Source organism: Myxine glutinosa, chromosome 1 (assembly GCF_964187855.1).
Source record: "Myxine glutinosa chromosome 1, kmMyxGlut1.1, whole genome shotgun sequence".
NCBI lineage: Eukaryota > Metazoa > Chordata > Myxini > Myxiniformes > Myxinidae > Myxine > Myxine glutinosa.
In genome coordinates, this window is record NC_136261.1 from 24,931,007 (window position 1) to 24,955,819 (window position 24,813).

At 44.7% G+C, this 24,813-nt stretch overlaps 2 protein-coding genes across 5 annotated transcripts in view; both read left to right on the forward strand.

The window, feature by feature from the left end:
• The window catches only part of LOC144889489 (uncharacterized), an 880,122-nt gene that overhangs the window by 566,218 nt on the left and 289,091 nt on the right, over window positions 1-24,813 (forward strand). The gene's annotated exons all lie outside the window — the stretch shown is intronic.
• Window positions 1,247-24,813, forward strand: part of LOC137421904 (glutathione synthetase-like) — a 205,674-nt gene continuing 182,107 nt past the window's right edge. For 2 of the 3 annotated variants that reach the window (XM_068108437.2, XM_078769819.1), the window contains exon 1: window positions 15,392-15,495. In XM_068108437.2, coding sequence (XP_067964538.2) covers window positions 15,407-15,495 — 89 coding nt within the window. In that variant the 5' untranslated portion in view covers window positions 15,392-15,406. Of the gene's footprint in view, window positions 1,649-2,161; window positions 2,945-15,391; window positions 15,496-24,813 lie in introns of those variants that run through there. The other variant, XM_078769822.1, reaches the window with a different exon arrangement.

Here is a 24,813-nt window from a genome sequence, read left to right on the forward strand (position 1 = left end):
ATGAAGACGAGAGTCTGAATTACATGTATGCAAAAGACCTTGTGAACCAGTGAAGCAAATACACGGGTAAGCATGAATTAAATCTAGGGCATGATATAATTTCCATGATGTTTACCTCTACACTCAATGGTGGAAGGAGGTAATGTTTTGATCCCAGCTTGTCTGTATGTCTGTTTGTCTGTTAGTCCACAAAATTCCAGACAAAGCTTGTAGTAGTGGTAGTTGTAGTGGTAGTGGTGATAACAGAAATTGTTATATAGAACTGAACTTATATTATTATTATATGCAGAAAATAACTTCATTTCTATATGCCCTGCAGTGGACAGGTTAATTGGTTTATGCACTGAAGGGGTCACCCTGGTGTGCACTGCTGTGTTCTGCCTCACTGAGTTGTTCAGGTATGATGTACTCAGCACAAGCTTCCGGTCGGCCCGGAGGTGGGGGTGCGGGGCCTGTCACGGAACGTCAAAACAAACGGCCTGCCGGGGCCGCCCAAAAGTCGGGCGTGAGGGGCGCGTCCACTAATGGAACGCCTCTCGCTTCCCAGATCGAGGGCCACGTGGTCAGGAGAACCTCGTCCCTTCCGGTCACACTTTGCCTATCGGCCGGCCTCGAAGACCGAAATTGTGACGGTGTCACCCGAAAAATTTGAAATTACGAAATTTGAAAAAATTAGAAAAAAAAAATTACGGAATTTCAAGTGGCCCAATATCTGAAAATGTTCGCAACATATTAATGTACATTTGTGCCAAATTTGGTGCTTGTTTCACAAAATGCACAATTCTTTTGAATATTTGGGCTAAGCCGCCCCACTATAATGGATACGCCGTGCGAAGCGAGCTGCGACTCGGGCCGTTAACAAAAAGACTAAACCCGATTCTGAGCGGTTGTAATTGTGCCACGTGTATTCAATGGAGAAATCACGAAAGCGATCAGACGAGAGGAAACCAAAGTAAAGGAAGAACAGATATTTATTAATTATGTACACGAAACCCGAAGAGGAATAAAAGAAGGGAATATACAAGACGAGGAAGAAGCAGATACACAGGGTAAGCTTAAACAGTCTTAAATATCACGCCCAGGACAACACAAACTGACTTACACGAAAAGGTGGTGGTGGGAAGGAGGAGAAGGGTCCAGGCAGATGGTAGGCGTCGAGGTCCGGCTCCAAGCTCGCGCTCCGGTCCACGCTTTGGGTTTGAGGCGAAAACCCGTTAAACAGCTCCGCGTGTCGTTGAACGTGACCGGACAATTCAATTATATAGCGGGGGAAAGCTGGTACGCAATTCAATCTCTGCCGCTCAATCTCCGTGTCTCTCTCCCTGCCACTCGCCTCCGTGGCTCTCTCTGGCTCATCTCCCATCTGCCGATCATCTCATCTGCCTGATGCTGGGTTTCGGAGCAAAGACATCAGTTTGAGTGAGTTCGACTGGTGGCTGGATCACATAAGAGTCTGGTAACTTGGGAGTTGATGTGTCAAAAGGATCAAGTTTGATTTGGAGCCCGCTTCACTCAAGTGTTCTCATATGAGAGGTGGTTGGTCACACTCAGGACATATCCATGGAACTCATCATGTGAGAAATTGCCCTGCGCCTTGCTGTCTATATTATCTACATCATGGGTGGTGAAAACATTGAGACGACTGTTGGTGGGTACCACAACCCCATCCTGAGCATGACGAGTGCACACTGCTCGTGCAACACCTCGCTTCACTTCCATGACACGAGTGTAGGATACTGATATACCCTGTTCATTGTCAATCCCAATCTGTTTTTTATTCCGCCCATGTCCATGCAGTTTGAGTCCATGGTAAAGGGGGAAGGGGGTTTCCCTCTCCTTGCTGTGCCTTACTGCTGCCGTTTTTACAGCATGGTGTGTACCCTTGAAAGTGTTGTAGATGAGCAACTGGGAGATGTTGCATGAGATTTTCTCCCGGGCATCCAAATTGGCATCGCCACCAATTTTCTCACGCCCATGAAGGGCTGACGGACCCCGGAGCACAACATTGAAGAAACTTCTCATCTCCTCGCAGACTGGAGCTGTTAGACACATGTGTCTGTGTGTCCTTAAACCCAAATACAGCATGCTTCAAAAGTCTCGGTACTATTTAGATCGTGTCTCTATTGAGCATTATCAATTGTAATTATTATTTCTTTTTCAGGGTATGTTCTGGGAAGTTGAGAAATTGTCTCCATCAAGTTTCATTCGTCCGGAGTACATATGTCGTCCACCGCCTAGCAACAAAGTACAACAGTTGAATAGTACCATGAGACGAAGTCAGCGATCAAGAAAGGCTTAGCGGAGTGGCTTTATCACAAACATTTCATCACGAGCGACCCACCCAGCAAGAACTGTATTCTTCACAATGTCAAGAGGTTCCAGAAAGAAGATACTGTTCACAATATTACCAAATCATGGAGAAAAAAGACTGGGTGTACAGAAGAGAACATTGAGGCAGTGAGACAACCTGTCAGTCAAGATATAGGACATCTGGTCTCCCCGTTCCCCAGACCTCAACCTGCTGGACATCTTTTTGCGTGACGACGTAAAGGAGACCACCATTGTAACATCCAGCAGCTCAAGAGGGCTATTGAGTGTGTAAGATCTATCTCACCCTAGATGACCTGCAAGAGGTTGATGCAGAACTTTGCAATCAGTGCAACAACAAACGAGCAGCGACAACATCACAGGAGCTGTTTTCTTTTTGGTTTATAACCGGTAAAGCCAGAATGACGCTCAAAAAGAAGGTTCATTCAGTGCAAAGGTACGAAAGGTACATTTGTGGCATATAAAATATGGGTGGAGTCACATGGATGTACCGAAGTATACTCTGTAGGCAGCCACAGAGACTTCCTTTCTCCAAATTCAATTGAGCGATGTCATCCAAAGACCGCAGACAGTTATCTAAGGGAAGAAGGACGAATAAAAGTGTTCGAAGGAATTGGTAAGTACAACTTAATTGTTTTCATGTTATATTTTTACCTTCGCAAAAGCGGAAGGTTATGTTTTGATCGCTGTGTATTTATTTGTATGTCTGTGTGTGTGTGTGTATGTTATTCGCATAACTCAAAAAGTATTCAACCGAATTGCATGAAATTTGGTGGGATGATTGGTTATTATACGGGACACATTTGATTAGATTTTGGGAGCAATCGGGTCAAAGGTCAAGGTCAAGGTCACGAAAAGGTCAAAATCGTATTTTTACCAAGTACAGAACAGTAGCTGCGGCGAAGGTATGCGCTCTACCGAGTGCCCGTTCTAGTTGTGCATAGGTTAGTTGTGTACGTTATTTTATATTTTATATTTTTTTTTTGCATTTTTTTTTTCACTAATCCTAACTACCATCCATCCGTCTACAAACGTCTGCAGCTATAAATTATCATTCAGGGTGATTCATCAATGTGCGTCCCGTCTCTCGGATGGTTGTTAAACGGGTTTACCGGGGCATTCGTTGGTGGACGTTAAAGATCTCGTGGTGTCATTCGCGAAGAGTAGGCGAGATATCACCAGCACTATGGCCAAATTCTAAATTCCTGCCCTAACCAGAAAAGGGCATTGCATCGTTGGCACACCCGCACCCTCTGCCAATGATGCTGCCCCGCAGCCTTGTGCTGCTTACGAACGGAGAAGCCGGACTTTGGCTCTGGATTTAGCCTGGTTGCACATGTGCAGAAGAGTGAGAGCGTTTTCTTTTTACTCTGTCTGCCTGCTTGGCAGTAAAACAAAATTGAAAATCATTGCAAACAGGAAACTTGCAGTTTTTAAGGACGTTATAGAGGACACATACAACAGGAACGAACTAGAACGGCACTGAGTAGAGAGCAAACCTCCACCTGGTTGGCCATATCACTCAATGGGGAAGAATCACATAACAAATTAAATAATTCTCATTCTTCCTTGTCCCACACACAACCTCTCCACCAAGGTTCGTCCAAATCCATCCACAACTTTTTGAGATATCCCGCAATCTATAGTTTTTGCCCCGATCTCCCAATGCTGAAGAATCACTTAAATAATTTAATAATTCTCATATCCGAATCCATATTCAGATCTTCACCAAAATCGAATCGGTTCTTTCTTGTCCCACACACAACCTCTCCACCAAGGTTCGTCCAAACCCATCCATAACTTTTTGAGATATCCTGCTATGTATCGTTTTTGGCCCTATCTCCCAATGTTGAAGAATCAGTTAAATAATTTAATAATTCTCATATCCGAATCCATATTCAGATCTTCACCAAAATCGAATCGGTTCTTCCTTGCCACATACACAAGCTCTACACCAAGTTTCGTCCAGACCTATCCATAACTTTTTGAGATATCCTGCTATGTATCGTTTTTGGCCCAATCTCCCAATAGTGAAGAATCACTTGAAAAATTCTCGTAGCCGGATCCGAATCCAGATCTTCACTAAAATCGAATAATTTCGTCCTTGTCACATACACAACCTCTACACCAAGTTTCGTCCAAACCTATCCATAACTTTTTGAGATATCCTGCTATGTATCGTTTTTGCCCCGATCTCCCAATAGTGAAGAATCACTTAAAAAATTCTCGTAGCCGGAACCGAATCCGGATCTTCACTAAAATCGAATAATTTCGTCCTTGTCACATACGCTACATCTCTGCCAAATTTCGTCCGAATCCGTCAACAACTTTTTGAGATATTTTGTTCACAAACAAACGGACAGACAAACAGACAGGGGTGAAAACATAACCTCCATCCACCTTTGGTGGCTGAGGTAATAACTAATGTAACGTGTTAAATAAGTTGGTGTAAAAGACGCTGCATCATCAGCGGTAAACTTCGGAAAAATGTTTTTTTCTACAACCTTTAAAATCGTAATTTTATTTCAATTGAATTATATATTATACGTCACCACTGCAGAGCACAACTCGCCTTATTGGCTCTTTCGCAGCCCTTCCATTTAGCAGTACTAGGGCAAAATATTCCGGCATCACGACAAATCAAATTTTCCGCTTGCTTCTCAAGACAGCACCGGGTAAGGTGTTCTACGAACTCTCCAGTTATGAATATTTGTCAGCAGAGTTGGATGGGAAGGTATGAACGTAGTTGTCACAGCACCTGCGGATTCAATAGCTTGAACTGATAAACCATCCACATGGGAAGGTTCATTGATATGGAGGAAATGTACAAGTTTATGTGGACAGAAAGATTTGATAAAAATTAAATAACTTCTTTCCTGGAAGTCCTAGCAGTTTCCATGGGTTTTATACCTCTCCTAACCCTCTCCCCTCCTCCCCCCTTCCCGTGCCTCCTCCCCCAAAGCGCTCTCTCTCCTACAGATCTCCCGATGTCCCTGCTCTCAAATGTTGAACTTGTGTGCTTTCCCCTCTCTCCCCATCTTTTCTCCCTCTTCCTTTATTTTGTCTTGTGTCTTTATTTTTGTCTAACACGAGCCTCGATCTTGTATACAAAAAAAAAAAAAAGCTGATCTGTTAGACCTAAAGATCAATCAAAATGCTAAGTTAAGCAAACACAAAGAGATGCTTTCCCCTTTGCAATGAATAATGTTGTTGCATTTTGCAAAGTAGAATGCCGCATGTTATAATATAATAATATATTCCCTCACAATCAACTCTAATGCAGGAGGGGGCCATTAGGCCCAGCAAAGGCTGCAGTATGGTTGCCAACATCTTTTTGTGCTCTATGCTTTTTACATGCTGAGCGTCAAGCAAGGAAGCAGCACGTCGGTTATCATTTGAAAACATTTGGTATATGACTCAGCAGGGGATATATGTTCTAAAGTCTGCCAAGAGGCGATGACCAACCATAGGCCACAGAAGGCCATTTTGTTGGTCACCTCAAACGAGGGAACAGCAAGGAAGTTGCATTGGTGCGGGTGGGAGGCTTTTTTGCCCGTGTGGGCCTCTCAAACCTTCACCACCTCGTTTTAGCATCTCCCAGTTACCCTGGTTGGTATAGGGTATACCTATTAATTAAAGGTGATGGCATGACATTTGCAGGTTTGAAATGATGTTTACTGTATTTATGTGAATGCTCCACTCGGTCATTGCTTGGTTCAGTGTTTTGGACATTTCTGGAGGAAATTGTTAAATTCGGTTTAAATCCTGATAAGGCGCATGGATTAGCCCATGTTCGGAATAGGATTGCTCTTTGTACCACTTGGGTGTGCGACCGATCAGGGCCGGCCGTCCATTGTTTAATGGTAGGGAGCGTCCATTCAACAATACGAATGGGGCATGGGAACGGGCCAGACAAACGTAACATGTACTAACACACATGATCTAAAGAGCATTTACTGGGATACGTGATCCAAAGAGGACGTACTGGGGCACGATGCAATGATAATGTTTTATTGTCGTGTACTAGTATTTGAGGTAGTGTGTCCGTGATGCATTGTGTTTTGGTGAGCATCGTCTAGTCTAGGCTCATGGAAGAGCAAGGATACAGAACAGATCAGAACACAACATGACAATTGGAACAGCAGGAGAAAGGGGAAACGCCAACAGCAGGGTGGAGGGAGAAAGTGGATGGAGATGGACAAACAAGGGATGCAGGTAACAATTATGGTTAGGGGAGAAAGCAAGGGGCAGACAACGTGGATACATGAGTAAAAATTTTAGTGGGGTGTGGATCATTTAACGACTGCAGACAAGATCATGGCTTTGGATGGGGAATGACCTGAGATGATGGTGAACAGCTGTCTTGAAGACCCAGAGGGAGGAATGAGATTGAAGAGGATGTAGAAGGCGGGAAAAAGCAGTACATATGAGTGGAAGTGGGCAGTGATCCTGCATTTAGGTAATTTCACCGTTATGGGGTTGTTGGTGGATTATGTGCGCTCTGCAGATACCTGAGGAGGACAAATCACAGAGAGGGTGGAGTGTGCAAGACCAGAAATGATGCAGAAGAAGACAGAGGGGACATTGTCCTGTTGTCAATGGCGAAGTGATAGGTCCATGGACTCAACTTCATCGCAAGAGACTCCAATGATTTTGAAAGCCTTGGTTTCTATGACATCACACTGAGCAAGATGTGAGGCATGGGGCCTAGCCCAGATGGGAGAGCAGTACTCCATGAAGCTGTGGATGAAAGCCCTGTAGATGTATCTGAGCTCAGGTGTGCCAAGGAAGGACTTCGCACGAAGGAGGATGCCCAGTCGGCGACTGGCTTTGGAGGCCAGCTTGGAAAGTGGTTTTCCCAAGAAAGATCATGGCAGATAGAGAGACCCAAAAGCTTGAGCGACAGAACTTCTTGGAGAGGATTGTTGAAAAAGTAGATGGGAGGGTTTTCCAGTCGGTCTTTTCGGAGAGACATAGTAAGAATGTGAGATTTGTCAGGATTGAAAGACATGTTCCACTTTTTTGACCAGTCTGTAATTTTTCCCAGGTCTGCAGAGGGTGAGGAGGCTGCAGACTGCCGATCTGAGGGATGAGAAATGGAGCGGCAGAGAGTGGAGTCATCAGCAAAGAGATAGAGAGGATTTTCCAGAGAGTTTCAATTAACTCTTAACCAGATTTTCCAGTCTAAAATGACAGGCATTCCTTGGACATGCATGGTCTGATTTTGTTCAAACTTGGCAAAAGCACAGTACATGATTGCTGTTGTGAAATCAAGGCGAAACCTTGTTTCCAGATATGAGGCTTTATTGAAATCTATCTCCACATACCCTATAAGCACAGGATAAAGAATAATATTAGAACTGCATTAAAGATTATACTAACATTTCTTTAACCCATAAGCAAGCAAATAATCATTCCTTTTCATACCTTACTCAAGTGTCAGCTCACAGAATACAGAAACGAAGCCAATCTCCTCCTTTACCCTACATCCTGTTATATCCTCTTCTCAGGGCCATTCCATCGAATCTTCTTTTTCATATTTCATCACATTCTCCCTCCGTTAAAATACAAGCCAGCGAACAAACAAGAAAGCAACGTAACAGTGCCAAAAACATAACAGGGGCAAAGCTCTACCAACCAAAACAAGTTGGCAGTTCGCACAATCGGCCAGCACGAGTTCGATAAATCCCTTCAGTTCCTGGATCACCGGATCTCACAAAAGGAGGATCATCCTCATCAACCCGCTCCTTTTTATGGCTTCCTGACACTGACGGGATCTCCGTAACCTTGACATTATCATTAATTACTTTATCCCCGGTCGATCCTTGCTGCGATTCCGTTTTGACGGGGGAACCCGAGATTCCATCTCCCTTGTCATCAACAACCCACTGATTTCCCTCTCCGCAAGGTGCAAGATGGCAGACTGATACAGTAGTCTCACATCCATCCGGCAGCCTAACATGAGCGTACTCCGGATTTGCCTCTAGAATTTCTACGCGATCCACCAACGGCTCATATTTATTTTGTCTGACCGCTCGTCTCAGGAGAGCCGGACGAGGCTCGGCCAACCTAGAGGGCAGCGCTTGCCCACTAGCACTACGTCACTGAAATTGAAACATGCGTTTGTGCTGAGTTTCGTTCGTAGGTGTACACAGCAGCGACCGGATAGCGTGCAGTGTGTCAGGCAGTATGCGCTCCCACTACTGCGGAGGCAAACCGCACGACTTCAAGCTCATTGACACGGCTCTCCAGATAATTCTGTTATGTTGTTCCACCAAGCCACTGCCTTGAGGATTGCATGCCATGGTACAGCTTAAGGCTACACCTCAATCCTGGAGAAACTGTTTAATCTCTCGAGACAAAAAGGCCATACCTCGGTCGGAGTGAATGAAGGCAGGATATCCGAACAGTAAGAACAATTACCGAAAACATTCAATCACCGTCGCCGAAGACATGTCGACACACGGAAAAGCGAACGGAAAACTAGAGTACTCAACAAAAACAGTAAGAATGTATCGGTGCGGCCCTGCCGCCAGCAACTGACCCTTGAAATCCACATTCAAACGCTCCCATGGGGGTCTGGCATGAATCAGCATTCCCATCGACAGTTTATAAAAACTCGGTTTTTCTTTGGCGCACACGGAGCATATTTTACAAAGACGCCGGACGTCATCTATAGAAAAAGGCAGATTCCTACTCCGCATGAAGTGAGCCAATCGAGTCACCCCAGGGTGACAAAGTGATTCATGAATATCACGTAACTCGCCGGTGGTTATTCCCGAACAGACCTGTCGAGATACACATGACACAATCAACAATATGACCCCAAGCTACTTGGCCATAAGGGGTAATGTGGGTAGAAACAAGACAAATGATGATTTTATCAGTGCGTGGATAAACTACGCTGAGTTTATGGCAGATAGTGAGATAAACTATGCTGCCACTCAACTTACTATGGCCACAGCGAGTTATAAGTGGATAACTTGTATTTCAGTGCATCCCAGAGGACACGGGATGAACATCCCGTGTCCCTCCAGAACATATTCGACATACCCTCTTTACCATGCCAAAGTCTGCACTTGTATGTGAGGACCATCAGCAGCCAGATTATCTCGTCCCGGCCTGTACACAATGTCGGAACTGAAGTCAGCTAATTCAACGCGTCAGCAAGCGATTTTCTCATTTTTAATCTTCTGCGGATGGCGCTCGTCATACATGAAAGCATCGGACTGCTGGTCTGTAATCAACTGGAAATGTTTCCCTCGAAGGAAATGGCGCCACGGTCTGATGGCTTCTACGATCGCGCAAGTTTCCTTCTCGATAGCGGAATGTCACTTTTTACAAACAGACAGTGTTCGAGAGAAGAAAGCGACTGACCTTACAGCTTGAATGAGGGTAGCTGCTATAGCACAGTCCGAGGCGTCTGTCTTGATCATGGAAGGAATAGTCTCGTCGATTGAGGTCACAACAGCATTAGCTATGTCGTTTTTCAGTAGCTGAAATGCAGCCTTCGTGGCCAAGTTCAGTGGAAATATTTTACATTCCACAAATGGCCTTATTTTCTCTGAAAACCCTAGAACCCACTTGGAATAATTGGCAAACAATCCCATTACTCTGCCCAATGCCGCACAGTCAACGGGAGGGGCCACCTCGAGCAGAGGTTGCAGCCGAGCGGCGTCAAGTCGTATCTCCCCTCAGGTCACGGTGTACCCCAAGAGATCCACTGTTTTGACGGAACAGTTACACTTATCCTCATCGAAGGTCAATCTGTATTTCTTCGCGACATCCAAAAACCGCCGTAAATTTGAATCATGGTCTACGTGATCACGGCCACAAACTGTGACATTATCTACATACACGAAAACATCTTTCAGCTGTTCTCTGGTTAAAATGTCATCCATCACCCGTTGGAAATACGCAACTCCGTTAGTGACCCCGAAAGGGATTGCATGAAATTGGTACAAAAGCTAGCCAGACTTGAAGGCCGTGCATAGGGCCGGTCGGCTTCCCATATCGGAATCTGATGGTAGGCGTTACGAAGGTCCAGCGTACTGAAAACTCGATATTTAAATACTGCCCGGACCATATCATCCATTCTAAGGAGCGGGTAGGCATCAAGTTGTGTGAAATGGTTAATCGTTTGCGAACAGTCAATGACCATGCATTTGCGATGATTCACGCTATTTGCGACCAGCACTTGTGCCCGCCAAGGTGAGCAACTGGGTTCGATGATTCCCTCGAGCAAAAGACATTTCGTCTCGTCGGCGATAAACTAGACATCGGACTGAGAATACCGTCTAGATTTCACGGTGACAGGGTGGAAATTAGATGTTAAACTTGGGAACAGTGGGGGAGGTTTGATAGCTATCTACGCTAAGCCGCATCCTGAGCCCGGCATGGAATAATGTATAGAGAGTGTATGCGCGCTGCCAAACTGCATCTCTAGGCGTTTATGACGGTTCAATAAATCATGCCCGAAAAGCATGTCCGAGCAAAGGTTCTGAAACACCATTAACTTCGCATCCGAGTAAGTAAAATCATTGGCAATCAGCTTAACCACACAGAAACTGCGCGATTGCTGCCACAAGACCCCTGAGGCCATGTATATGTGCTGTGTTGCAGCAACAGTGGACCAGCCGTGGCGCTCGACAAGACGCGTCAATCGCTTCCAGTATCGATCAGCGCTTCCACCGCTTCGCCACCGCTTCGCCGTTGCTATCCACCGGAACCACAGCACATGCAAGGCCGCACAGAGCTCTCCGCGACCCTGAAGATATGCACGCCCTAGCGAGCGTCGTCCGTCAAGTTTTGTTGGACTGACAGACCATGGCGAAGTGACCTTTGTCCCCGCATTGTGGTATGTCGTCTCCTGAGCAGGGCATAACGAGTGGGGGTGGCAGCGATTTCCGCAGAAGTAGCATTTGGCAGTTGCCCGAGCAGGGGCCGCCATGGCCGTGGAGCTTGGCTCGCTCTCCTCCTCGTCAGAGCCCTCTCCACAGGAATCCCGGCTCGCAATACCCCACGCGGGTACTCGCTCACGGGCAGATTCTGACTCCCCGCGATCATCAGCGTAGGTCGTAGCACCCGCAGTTACAAATGGACGGCTGTAAGTTTCAGATCTGACTTGAGCCGTCTGGAGGACTCGGGCTTGGTCGAAAGCCGTTTTGAAGTCCAGCGTTTCACTCTCGAGAAGATGCTGTCGAATTGCGGGAGACTGGAGCCCAGTTATGAAAGCATCACACACTAAATCATCAGTGCACTCTATGCCCGTGCGATCCAGGATGGCTCAGTCTTTGCCAAGCTGCCATAAGATCTGGGTGTATTGCTCCAGCGATTCCGTAGTCTCCTGCCTGCGCATCGCCAGAAGATGCCATGTGTATACAGTGCTGCATGGTTTAACAAAAAGAGCCATCAAGGTTGCTACGGCATCAGCATAGGTTATGCAATGGGAAACATATTCATAAATGGTATGGGACACGTTGCAAGACAGACCGTTCAGTCGCTAAGCGTCGGCAATCTCCGGAACTAAGTCTGTGTAGAGCCGTAAGGAGTAAAGCCAGTGGGTCAGCTGGCCGGCAGCGTCGCTCGTGTTGGGGTCTCCGGAGAAGCGTTCCACCTTGATGAGCTTGTCCATGGTCCTTGAACATCTCAGAATCGATTTGAATAAATTGTGTTGAAAAAGCTTCCAGACCTCACTTCAAGATACGAGGCTTTATTCAAATCGATATTTGGCATCCTACTCAACAGGCAATAGTTTCATCAGTCCTACAAATCTAATAAAGCATTATAAAGCAAAGCCAAGCAGTTTAAACATTAGTCATGAATCCCAATCACTTCTTACCAATAAGATTCAGCGCTCGTCTTTGCATAACTCATTCCGCAGACAGGATACTGACCCCCACTCTGACCGAGCGCTTGCCCGTAAATAGGCATCCAATATATCCCATGCCTACGAAGGCTCTTCTTCTTCTTCTTCATTTACACTACAATCACCGATGTTGGCTTCCAGTTCTCACTTGAAAACACTGCGCTCCATGATGTGACCACTGAACATTGAGCAACCCGTCGCGCATTCTCATTTGTACTGTATTTGTACTGTACTGTCAGTGTAAGCCGTGTAAATTTTGCTTGCCAAGACAGTAAAGAGGATTGTGTGTGTGTGTGTGTGTGTGTGTGTGTGTGTGTGTGTGTGTGTGTGTGTGTGTGTGTGTGTGTGTTTGTGTGTGTGTGTGTGTGTGTGTGTGTGTGTGTGTGTGTGTCTGTGCTGTAACTTTTTTTGATTTGAGAGCGGGTGCGCTCTGTGTGCAGTTGCAGGATGGGCAGTTCTGATAATACACAGGAATGTGTTTGCTTAACGCATGTGGTTTCCATCAAGTCAGTCAAGGATTATGGGTTGAGTCGACCTATTTGGTGTTGCTTCAATATCATGGTAGGCAGGTGTTACGACGATAAATGTAGATATAGAAAATGCTATATGTAGACTGTGGGACTAATCATTAGTCGCTGTCAGGGAAAATTATATTGGTTCCGTCACTTTTGGCTTTATGTCTATGAGCTACCTGTGCAGGCATATCCGGAGACCACAATTGCTTGGGTCCTCTGCGATAGTACTTCCTGGTTGTCCGAGCGAGGGTGCTGTGCTTGGGTGCGTCTGCTCAAGAAGTGTGTTTTCGAGTTTTTATACTCTCCAGTGAATTCCTGGCTGTTCAGGACCAGTGGATGTGTGCATGTAACCGACAGACGAAGGTAGGCTTGCATCGAGTATGCGACGCCATTTTGTTCTTTTTATGTATGAATGGAAAATGGACGCTGTTGTTAAATGGTAACCGCATTATGTGTTCACTGTCTCGGCAGAGGTACAGTGGAGTGTTTCCACCGTGTTCTGGGTAACCCCTGATCTCTTGTGAAAAGGGTATGTGATTTTGTTTTATGTCGTGTAAACAATTAGCGTTTTGTGTATCGTTGATTTGTATATTTATATTGGTGGGTAGTTGGGTTAAGTTAAACCTTTCTGGGGATGCTTTTAAGTATGAGAAAGGTAATTTTATGTTTTCTTTACAGATATTTGTTCAGTGCTGTCAGCTGCTGTTCTTTTGATAGGTTTTATTACTTGGCTGCTATTTGTCTTTTGGGATATTCTCAAGTTTAATAAAGTATTGTATTGTGCTCTCCTATCAATTTTTCAAATAAATTCCATTAATTTGAAATCTCTGTTTGTTCAGTTAATTGAACACTTACCTTTGGGGAATTGCCTTCAAATTACTTATTTAGGGTCTCCCACCCCATATTGGGGAAGCGGTGTAGTCTGTAAACAAACTACCAGGAGTCCTGGACTCCCCTGGGTGTCACATTTGGCGTCATGGACAGGATAATTCAGAGCTGGTTGGAGAACCATACATTGGATCATGGGAAATGGTAGCAGCATAAGGGTTTTTTGATTGTAGAGAACAGCGGTTGGCAGCGAAGACTCCACCCATCAGTGGACTTGACAGCCCCGACCTTGTGCAGCTTCGCCACTTGGTGGCTCTTGTTATCAAACGGTGTCATAGGATCATGGAGGCGGAACTACAGACACTACGGGACCAGCTGGAGCAGCTTCGAGTGGAAAATGAGAGACTGTCAGGCCATATATCGGGACCAGCCGATAACGTGTCTGTACCTCCGCCGAGGAGAGAACAAACTGTTTACCTCCCTAGAGAGAGGAAATGTCCTAAATTTTCTGGATGTTCATCTGTTGGGGCCTTAACCGTGGACGAGTGGGTGGATGAAGTGCAGAGTTGCATAAAGGCAAGACATATGTCAGAGTTGGACAAAGCACTGTTTGTTTACGATCATCTAGAGGGAGCCGCACGCACTGAGATTAAGTTTAGCGATATAATGATAAAGGAAGATGCTGAGCAGATCATTGGAGTATTGCAGGAAGTGTATGGTTGTTCTAAATCCTATGTGTCCTTGCAGCAGAAATTCTTTGATAGAAAGCAGAAGGAAGGATAATCATTGCAGGATTTTTCCCATGCCCTTATGATATTAATGGAGCGAGTGCAACAGCGTAACCCCCAGGCTATGCCCAATTCACAAGTTTTATTGAGAGACCAATTTTGTGAAAATGTGAGGGACCACATGCTGCGTAGAGAGCTAAAGAGGATGGTGAGGCAAACTGTTGCAATGTCCTTACTCGACGTTCACAAAGAGGCGATTCGATGGGTCGAGGAGGGTCAGCCCACCAGAGAAAAGTATGTACGTCCCCTTCTACAAACATGTGAAACTCAAGTCACTGCTGGTAGTGAAGCAGTTGGGGTAAATCACTCCGAACTAGCAGAATTTAAAAGCATAGTTCTTAAACAACAAGCCCAATTGGATATTTTACATGAACTTTAAGTTATAATGTGGGGGCGGGTCGGGGAAGGCCTTTTTATAATAATAATAGATTTAAACGGGCACCTGATGGGCGTCCAATTTGCATTAAGTGTGCGCAGCCAGGTCACATTGCTCGCTACTGCACACAAGGAAACCCACCCCAGATTAATACTGGTACTGCACAGGTTAACCAGTCGGAAAAAACTAGAACCCCCCACTCCCTCCAGTGTGTAGAGTCGCACACTGAGAGGGGTGTCCTTAGACTCTAACGCCGAACAAACCGAAGCACTTAGCAAGTTAGTTGGGTCTTGCCCCAGGCTGGCCGTGTCCATGGGGGGAGTGGAAGTCCCTTGTCTGTTGGACACTTGTTCCATGGTCACGACCATTACGGAAAGCTATTTTTTTGAACACTTTTCACATCTGCGGAAACAATAACTTTATGACTGCAAGTGGCTGGGTCTTAAAGCAGCTAATGGGTTAGCCATACCTTACCTTGGTTATGTTGAGTTAGATGTAAAGGTACTGGACCGGTGTATGCCTAGTAGGGGCATATTGATTGTGAAAGAACCAGCCAATGGTGTTAGCCAGAGTCGTAAAAAGACCACCCCTAGTATTCTTGGCATGAACGTTATCACTGACTGCTACCATGAACTATTTGAACAGCCACAAAACAGGGGCAGTCATTGACCTGGGGCGGACATGTAAATACAGTGCACCCCAGATGGGACTTCATGCTGGGCACATACTGGGGATACACGCTCATAAGGAAGGACTGCATGACGTCATCACACACCGAGCTCGGGTGTGCAGGTCAGAACATAGAGTACAGGAAGACTGTTAATCTTGTGTCGTTACTGTATACCAAAATTGCGGGGAGATCCCTGTCTCGTGTACTCGAGATATCTCTGCTGATGAGACTTTCTGGAAAGAGGCAGAGATCGCTGGCCACATAGGACAGGTGGAAATATTGGTGAAGTGAACATGCGATCCCCATATCCCAAGGGAGGAGGGACACATCGGTGAGGGACGATTCCTCTTCCCCATATACGTAGGGGGAGGAGGTGAACCAAGTATGGAACACCAACCCACCCCTCCATCTGCGTGAGTGACTGCTACTGGTGCTACAGGCTCAGATCGCGAGATAGGCCCGACTCGCAGAGCTGAGGGAAGTTCTACTGCAATCTAAAGTGTGTTTTGAACCTCGTTCGGTCTTCTCCCTCATCCCTCCCTCTATTCCTCTCCTCATTTTCATTTCTTACTCTCTATTGCAGTGGTTCCCAAACTTTTCTATGCCCCACACCCCAAGGAAATATTTGATTAATGTTCGCACCCCCTACAAAAGTAATATGACATTTGAAGATGAAGGTCAAATTTTTGAACCACAAATTGAACCACATACAATACTGTGGGTGAACAAATTGAACTAAAAAAATAAGATTTTTAACTCGGTGCATGAAATGCAAATATAAATTGAGCAATTAGATTCTAATTTATTCAGGAAAAAAATGAAACGGTAAAATCAATCGCAATTGTGAACATAAAATTTAATGACTTCTTTGTTCCTGCTTCTCTTTCATGATTTTGTCAAAACGTGGAACTTTCTTGCTGACTGCGATCCGCACGTCTGCCTGTGGATTCAGGTGATTCCTAGATTTTGTCTTGATTGACAAAAGAGAACTGAATCCAGATTCACACAAGTATGTCGTTGCAAATGGAATGAGGACACTGAGTGCTTTTCCACCAAGTCTTGGGAACATATCCAGTGCTGCACACCAAAACTCCTCCAAAGTATTGCTTTCAAATTGCATTTCAAGAACTCAATTTGTCCGCAAATCGATATGATCTTCCTTCAGTTCTTCATCATTTGACATTTTCTCCATATTGTAGGAATATGGATTCATGATCCATTCTTCTGAAATCTTTAGGTCTCCAGCAGCAAAATATCTATCAAACGATTCTGACAGCATTTCCAAATGAGCCACAATTTCTTCACGCACAGTAGGAGTTATGGATCCAGCATCATCAATCATCTCCAAGTGAAGGAAAATTTGAGAGATTGCCTCTTTCCATCCTTTGACGCCAAAGACGTAACTTTTCTTTGAAGGCATTCAACTTTTCACAAGCCTTAAATATCTTCATCCCTTTTCCTTGAAGAGAAACACTCAGGTCATTCGTACGAGTGAAAATCTCAGCTAAGTAAGCCAGCATTTGGGCGAATTGCTGTGATTCCAATGCCCCAACCAGATCACATTCACGCTCTTCCAGAAAAACTTTGATTTCTTCCCCGCAGTTCAAAGAAGTGGGTTAAAGCTTGTCCTCGTGACAACCAACGGACTTCTGTGTGGAAAAGCAAAACTGAATGCTCACTTCCCAGATCTTCATGAATTGATTTGAAGATGCGATGGTTCAAAGCTCACCCCCTGATCCAGTTGATGATCTTCACACAAGTATCAAGGACTTTCTTCAAAATTGGAGGCAATGTTTTTGATGCCAAAGCATGCCGATGAAGAAAACAATGGGTACTTGCAAGTCTGGAATCTCCTTTTTCATCAATGCAGAAAAGCCTGATTTATTTCCAAGCATTGCAGGTGCCCTGTCAGTGCACACAGAACCAATGACTTTGATATCTAAATCATGTTTGGCAAAGAAGTCTTTCACCAGCTGCATCACATCCTTTGCAGTTGTGCTTGTTTTCAAATCTTCACAAAACAGGAAATCTTCCTTCACAGCACCATCATTGACATACCTCACTAATGTGATGAGTTGACAACTGGAGACATCAGTTGACTCATCCAACTGAATAGAGATTTTCAGAGGACTAGCTCTGATATCTGAGATGACTTGGTCCAAAATATCTTCACTCAAATCGCTGATTCGGTTGTGAATGACATTATTGATAGGGCACCTGTTCAAATTTTTTTTCTTGCTTCTTTGCCCAGGATAGTTGTTGCCATTTCCAGTGCACATAGCTTGATGAGATCTTCTGCAATTGTATGGGGCTTCTTGGATTTGGCCACTGCATATGCCACTTGGTATGAAGCAAGAAGTAGTGGTTTTTCAACAGAAACGAAACCCAACTTTGGAAGAGTTCCTACAGAATCAAAACGATCTCTTTTGATTTTCAATGACCCAACATCATGTCCTTCAACATCAGCTCCGCCATGCTTGTTCTTGAAGTGCTCTTGAAGCTTGGATGGTTTCAGATTTGAGTTGGAAAACACAACGCTACAAAGAGTGCACTGAGGTTTTTGCAAGCCATCATTTCCCGTTATGCAAGTGAAACCAAAGCGCACATAGTCATCATTCCATTTCCTTCTTTTTGACATGATGAAGGGTTGATCTGCAAAACAGAGAAAAATATGAGGTAATATGAGAAAAAATATTAAAATATGTAAAAAGTATACAATGGTGTATACAGGTTACAACAAGTTGCTACACTATAAGAGTTTGTGCTGAAAAAGACAAAAAAAAATGAATAAAGTATACGGAGTGGAACATGTTTGACTTGGTTTGAGACGTTGTTTGCATTGGCATGCGGTGATTTTTCGTCATTGGGAAGCAATTTAAGCTACACATAAAAAAATATATAAATACACTAGACGACCCGTGACCCCGTTGGTTCCCGTTGTGACAGTGGTTGATGAAAAAAAAAAAAATACACACAATTTTAATATTATTGAGTGGTCAAACTTTAATTTGAAGAAAATTTGAGCATTTACCTCATGAGTTACCGTTCAATGAAGAACTCGTTTAATGACACCATTCTTGGTTGATCTCCCATCCTTCTTTTTATTTTTTATTTTTTTTCTTGTAGTGTAAAAGATGAGAGAGAGAGGAAGAGAGGCAGAGGCATAAAAGTTTTATGTCATGTTAAAAAGGGCACACACTGGCAGATGGCTGAGTGATGACTCGTGACACAAGACAACAAGGACACAAGCCACTCTTTGTCGCACCCCCAGATATTCCATCTCACACCCCTTGGGGATGCGGGCACCAGGGGCGCCGCCAGGGATTTTGGGCCCCATGAAAAGATATCACAATGGGCCCCTATGAAGCACGCGCACACATTTTTTTTCCCGACATTTTTGCCAGGAGGTTGAAACGATGCTTATATTTCTGCATACAGTATGGAATTCACTATTTGATGCAAGACTGATACCCACACAAGAAATGTGCTAAAGGCCATCTTTTACAGTCTAAATGTAATTTTAATGGTAAGAATTACAACATACATTAACCTCTTCAATTAAAATTAATTAACATTATCATCTATGGATTGATATAGCAAACAAAATAATAAAATCAGCAGCAGAGTATACATACAAGTATACATTCAAGTATACATACCAAGTGTAGTGATCCAATATCCATAGCCATGCCATTTAGTTATCACTGGTCCTTGCTCAGCCTTACGCACTACACCAAGAGCCCAGCGTGATTTAGTATGAATAGCTTGCTAAAAGTTTGCCTGCATTGATTAAATGTTGGCTGAAAGAGGAGCAAAATGTAAACGCTCAATTTTCTGTGAAGATATTGTCATGCGTAGCCTCCGGTTAATACCAGAGGCTCGCGGATGGACTGAAAACGGCTTTAATTGAGGCGACGGCCAAACACGGACTCAACTATGGACGTGGGAGGAAGAAGGAAAGTGGGAGCTGCGGTAAAAGCTTAACTGGAGCGTGCCAACGGCAGCTTCGATCCTGCAAGGAAATTAACTCGACACGGACACAAGCTTTTGAATGGAAGGGGAAAATAATACAAGGGTTTATTAAATAAAAGGATGGGACAGGGAAACGCGATATTAACTAAAATTCCTAAATTGGGATCCCACACACCAGACCTCAAACACAAACAGGGGACTGAATCACGAAAATAACACGTTCGTTATGTAGTGTACATGGCGTGCGGTCTTATCTGGTCTCGTCTTGCCTGTCAAATCTCCGCTGCACACCACGAGGTCCCTTGCTCCAGCACCCCAGCACGATTCGCGCCTTCCGCACCAACCAATCACAGTCCTCCTGCGCGTGGTTATAGCACGTAGCATGTAGCGTGCTATGCGGGCCCCAGCGGAGATGAAGCTGGCCACGGTCCAGGCGGCGGCCCCCCGAGCCGGCCCCCTTGCCTGTTCGTCTTCCAAAATCATGTCAGGGAAGGGAATTATTTAGTGTTGCAATAAAGAGCCTAACTAAGTGTCTAAATGAGTGCATTGCCATATGGGACAAAGGTTTGGCTACCAGGTGTGACAAACAGGGGCATTATCTTTTAATCCCTACTCTATTTATCACTCGAACATCCTGGTATGTTCACAGGTATACTCTTAACCGACAAACTGGACTAGACATGGAACTTATTACAAGTGGATTCCTTACCGTGACAGACGAAGCACGTTACCTATTCAGATCAATCTGGCTCTAGATATTGCTATCCCACCCGACATAACAATATTAACTAGCTCTGCATTTTGCGCCTCTTTCAGCCGACATTGCTAGCTAGGGGAGCAAATTGTAATGTTAGCTAGCCTATGGACTAGCTAAGCAAACATGTTAATTTCCACCAGTCACGGACTATACCCACCTTCCTTTGTGAAAAATTGGGTCACATACTGTTCTTTCTTTTCTTTCTCCTGTCTTTCATTTCTTTCTTTTCTTTTTTGACACCCATATTTGTTTTTTTAGCTGAGACATGACGCTCCTGAACCGGCACTTCTCACGCTCAATTCACTGTCTGCTCGCAAGCCGTTCGCGTCTGGTTTGGGGGCAGGATCAAACCATTTCATGTAAATAGAGGGGGGGATTGGGCAATACAGAGGCTCTCTGGGTTAGTTTTTTACTTTTTTTTACTTTTTACCAAAAACAAGAAAAGAAAAAGAACCGTTAGTTTTATTGGTCTATTATTCTATTAAAAATGATAGGTTAATAATTTAATATTGAGAATTTTTACCTAATGTTCTAATAATTTTTAGGGCCTCTGTCAGTGCAGGGCCCTTGGAATCATCCTAACTTCCCCCCCCCCCCCACCCCCCCCCCCTACAGCGTCCCCTGGCGGGCACCCCAGGTTGGGAACCCCTACTCTATTGGCTTGGTTTAACAAATGTGTAGAATGAAGGGTTTGTATATGACGTCACTCTACAGGGCATTGTGGGTAAGCCGTGTTTAGCTTTTGACAGTCTAAATGCTCATAGGACGAGGTCATAGGTCATTAAATATAATGATTAAAGTGAAAATTCCTATGGAAGGTCAAATAATTCGATTGTTGGGTAAAACTCTCACACATGGGCCCATTATAAAACACTTTTTGGTCAATCGGACTTTTAATGTGCATTTTCTTTTGTTAGTTAGGCTTCGTTAATACAAAATAGATGAATGAACATAAGACCGGGAGGCTAGAATGGTGAGCATTACATTCACTTGGAGTTCAGATCTTGAACTGGTTATGGTGGACTGCTTCTGGCAGCAAATGCTTCCCGGGTCGCAAATGCTTCCCAGGAGCGGGAATATTATGACCAACTAAAGCATTGGTTGGAATCATCTTCAACATCATTCCATTCTCATGAAGCATTTCAATTAATTGTCTCCACCTTGTCTTGGCAAACACCGTCATCCCGCTATATTCAGCAAGTGGTGGTTCGCCATCTTTAGTAGAGTGCTTGTGATTTGCTGCTTCTTATTTGTGTTTCGTGGGGCAGTTATACTGCAAAAGTTATGCCATGGAAAAGGACCGATTTGGATACTCCATGTTTCAGATGTGACGTGAGGTCAACACCATGTTCGATATTGCACACAAACTATAGAAGTGTTGTTGTTGGTGTTGTTGCACCGCCTGTTGATGGGGTGGATTGAACCACCTTTAGAGGCCATTTTTTCCCCACAGAGCGGGGGTTGGCCTTTTTCGGGCACTGTGGTCCCATTTTTGAAGCAATGTTTTATGGCCGGATGTCCTTCCTGCCGCCAACCCTCTTAGTCGCCTCTTGCGACACACAGGGAAACTTACCAGTGAACTGGTACTCAATTTGCCGACCTCAGAAGGATGACAGGCTGAGTCAACCCCCCTGGTGTTAATTCAGTGATCGACCATGATTCAAACCCAAGATCCTAGGATCCCAAGCCGGCACCCTAACCGCTAAGCCAGCGGTCGGGAACATATGGCTCGCGAGCCATATATGGCTCTTCCGGTGACGGCATATGGCTCCCAGACAATTTTGAGTTAAAAAAAAAAAAAAAAAAAATCAGTTTGGAACTGATTTTAAAATACTTGTGATATTTCTTAATAATACTGTGTCATTTTAAAGTAAACAGAAATTAGTTTTGAAGATATATTTCACGGGTCACGGGTCACCCGTGGGTCGGGTCGGGAACCAATGGCTCGCGAGCATGTCCGCGTCATTGTAAAGGTGAAGAAATCAATTTTATCAGATAGCCAACTAGTTTATCCGCTTCAACCCTTGTAACGGAAAAGATGGCGAAAAGAAAAAAAGACGATGATTACCGTGCATTCCAGGCTGCGTGGACAGAGGAATTTGCATTTGGTGAGAGAGCAGGATCTGCGGTATGTCTAATATGCAATGATAAAATTGCATCGATGAAACGGTCAAATAAAAAGCGGCACTTCGATACGCACCATGCTTCATTTGCATCGAAATATCCAGCGGGGGACAGCAGGAAAAGGGCATGCAAGGAGCTACAGCGGAGAGTGCAGACGAGTCAGCAGCAACTACGTGTGTGGACCAAGCAAGGTGACGGGAATTCCGCTAGCTTTGCGGGTGCTTTGGCAATAGTAAGGAATGGAAAGCCATTCACAGATGGCGAGTATGCCAAAACATTCATGCTTGATGTGGCCAATGAACTGTTTGATGACTTCCCAAATAAAGACAAGATAATCAAACGAATAAAAGACATGCCCCTGTCAGCAAGAACTGTGCACGATCGTAGCATCATGATGGCAAATCAAGTCGAGGAAACACAAATTAAGGACATAAACGCCGGGACATACTTTTCTCTCGCGTTAGATGAGTCAACAGACGTTAGCCATCTATCTCAGTGCAGTATAATTGCCAGGTATGCTGCAGGTGACACACTGCGTGAGGAAAGCTTGGCTGTTTTGCCAATGAAAGGGACAACAAGAGGAGAGGATTTATTCACGTCTTTCATGGAGTTTGCTAAAGAAGAGTGGTCAACTTTATTGTTGCCCGAGCTTTAAATGATCGCCAGTTTAAAGCTCTGTTAGAAGAAGTTGGGAATCGTTATCCCGGTCTGCTTTTACACAGCAACGTGCGTTGGTTGTCAAGGGGGAAGGTGCTCAGCCGTTTTGCAGCTTGCCTGAGTGAAATCCGGACTTTTCTTGAAATGAAAGGCGTCAAGCATCCTGAGCTAGACAACACTGACTGGCTCCTGCAGTTTCACTATCTCGTGGACATAACTGGCCATCTGAACCAGCTCAATGTGAAAATGCAAGGTATTGGAAATACAATCTCATCCCTTCAACAAGCAGTGTTTGCATTTGAAAGCAAGCTGGAAGTCTTTCTCAGGGACATTGAAACAGGTCGTCTTCTGCACTTTGAAAGACTGCAACAATTTAGAGATGCATGCTTAGCAAGTGACTCCACTCAACATCTGGATCTCCAGCAGCTAGCTGGCTTTACGTCCAATCTCCTGCAGTCATTCAAAGCACGTTTTGGAGAATTTCGTGCGCGCACTGGTCTTTTCAAGTTCATCACTCATCCACATGAGTGTGCAGTGGACAAAATCGACCTGACATGCATCCCCGGGGTCTCTATCGGAGACTTTGAGCTGGAAGTTGCTGACCTGAAGGCATCAGAGATGTGGATGAGTAAGTTCAAGTCACTTAATGGAGAGTTGGAAAGTCTTGCGCGACAGCGAGCAGAGCTGGCGAGGGAACGCAAGTGGACAGAAATGAAAAATCTTCAACCTGAAGACCAGCTGATTCTTAAAACTTGGAACGAGCTTCCTGTGACATACCACACAATGCAGCGTGTGAGTATTGCCGTATTGACCATGTTTGGCTCTACATATGCATGTGAGCAGTCATTCTCGCATATGAGGAACATTAAGACCAACCTACGCTCACGTTTAACTGATGGAAGCCTCAACGCCTGCATGAAGCTCAACCTCACCACGTATGAACCAGACTACAAGGCCATCAGCAAAACCATGCAGCACCAGAAGTCGCATTAAAAGTAAGACATATTTAATTTATTATACGTTAAAAATACTATATGGCTCTCAATGAAATATATTTAGAAATATTTGGCTTTTATGGCTCTCCCAGTCAAAAAGGTTCCTGACCCCTGCGCTAAGCCAACACCAGGCTTTGTTGCTGGAATGGATTCTTTAACAAATTCCATGTGGAACTTCTTGTTGAATTTGGACTTGTGGCCAAGCATCTCGAAGTATGATTGTTGTAATAATCAGAGATACAACATTGTCCCAGAGCTGAGTTTAATCGTAATCGATCTCAGACAGCTTCTAAATGGAGAACCAGCAATCATAGTATTAGTATTACTTCAGGTACATACAGGTACATACAGATGATAGCTATTCAAGCCAGCATGCAGCGCACAATGCAGAATCCTTGCCATTCTACAGAAGTCTGGAGATGCCATAGGATTACATGGCACAGAACTACCTTCTGCGCTGAACGGCAGTCTTTTTATAGGAGCCGCTTAGTGGCAATGAGTAGAATAACACCAGGGTCGTAACTTGGATGACAATTTCACCACAATGATGTCAGCAGCTTTAGCTAGGTGAATAGCTTCACTGTATGTGCTGGCGTCGGCGAAAAACAAAGCATGCGTCCTTCTTGAATGTAATCAGTACATCCCGTCCTTGCTGTTGTGCTTCAAGCTCAGGTAGGCCTACATGTGAGAGCAACTGCTCCTTCAGCCCCAGGGACCGCATCAGACGCCTGGTACAGAGCATGCGTCGGAGGTGTACAGCCTGCATCACAGCTCAGGGAGGACACATACGATATTGAGGACTGCCGCCATTCTGTCCTTGACTGTTCGGAGTGTTGTCTCCATTCCTGTTGTTTTGTTTTGCCTGCATTCAGGTGCGTACCTTTGTGTTGCCGTGCTGTGACTTTTGTTGCACCACCCCTTGCGATGTTTATGCT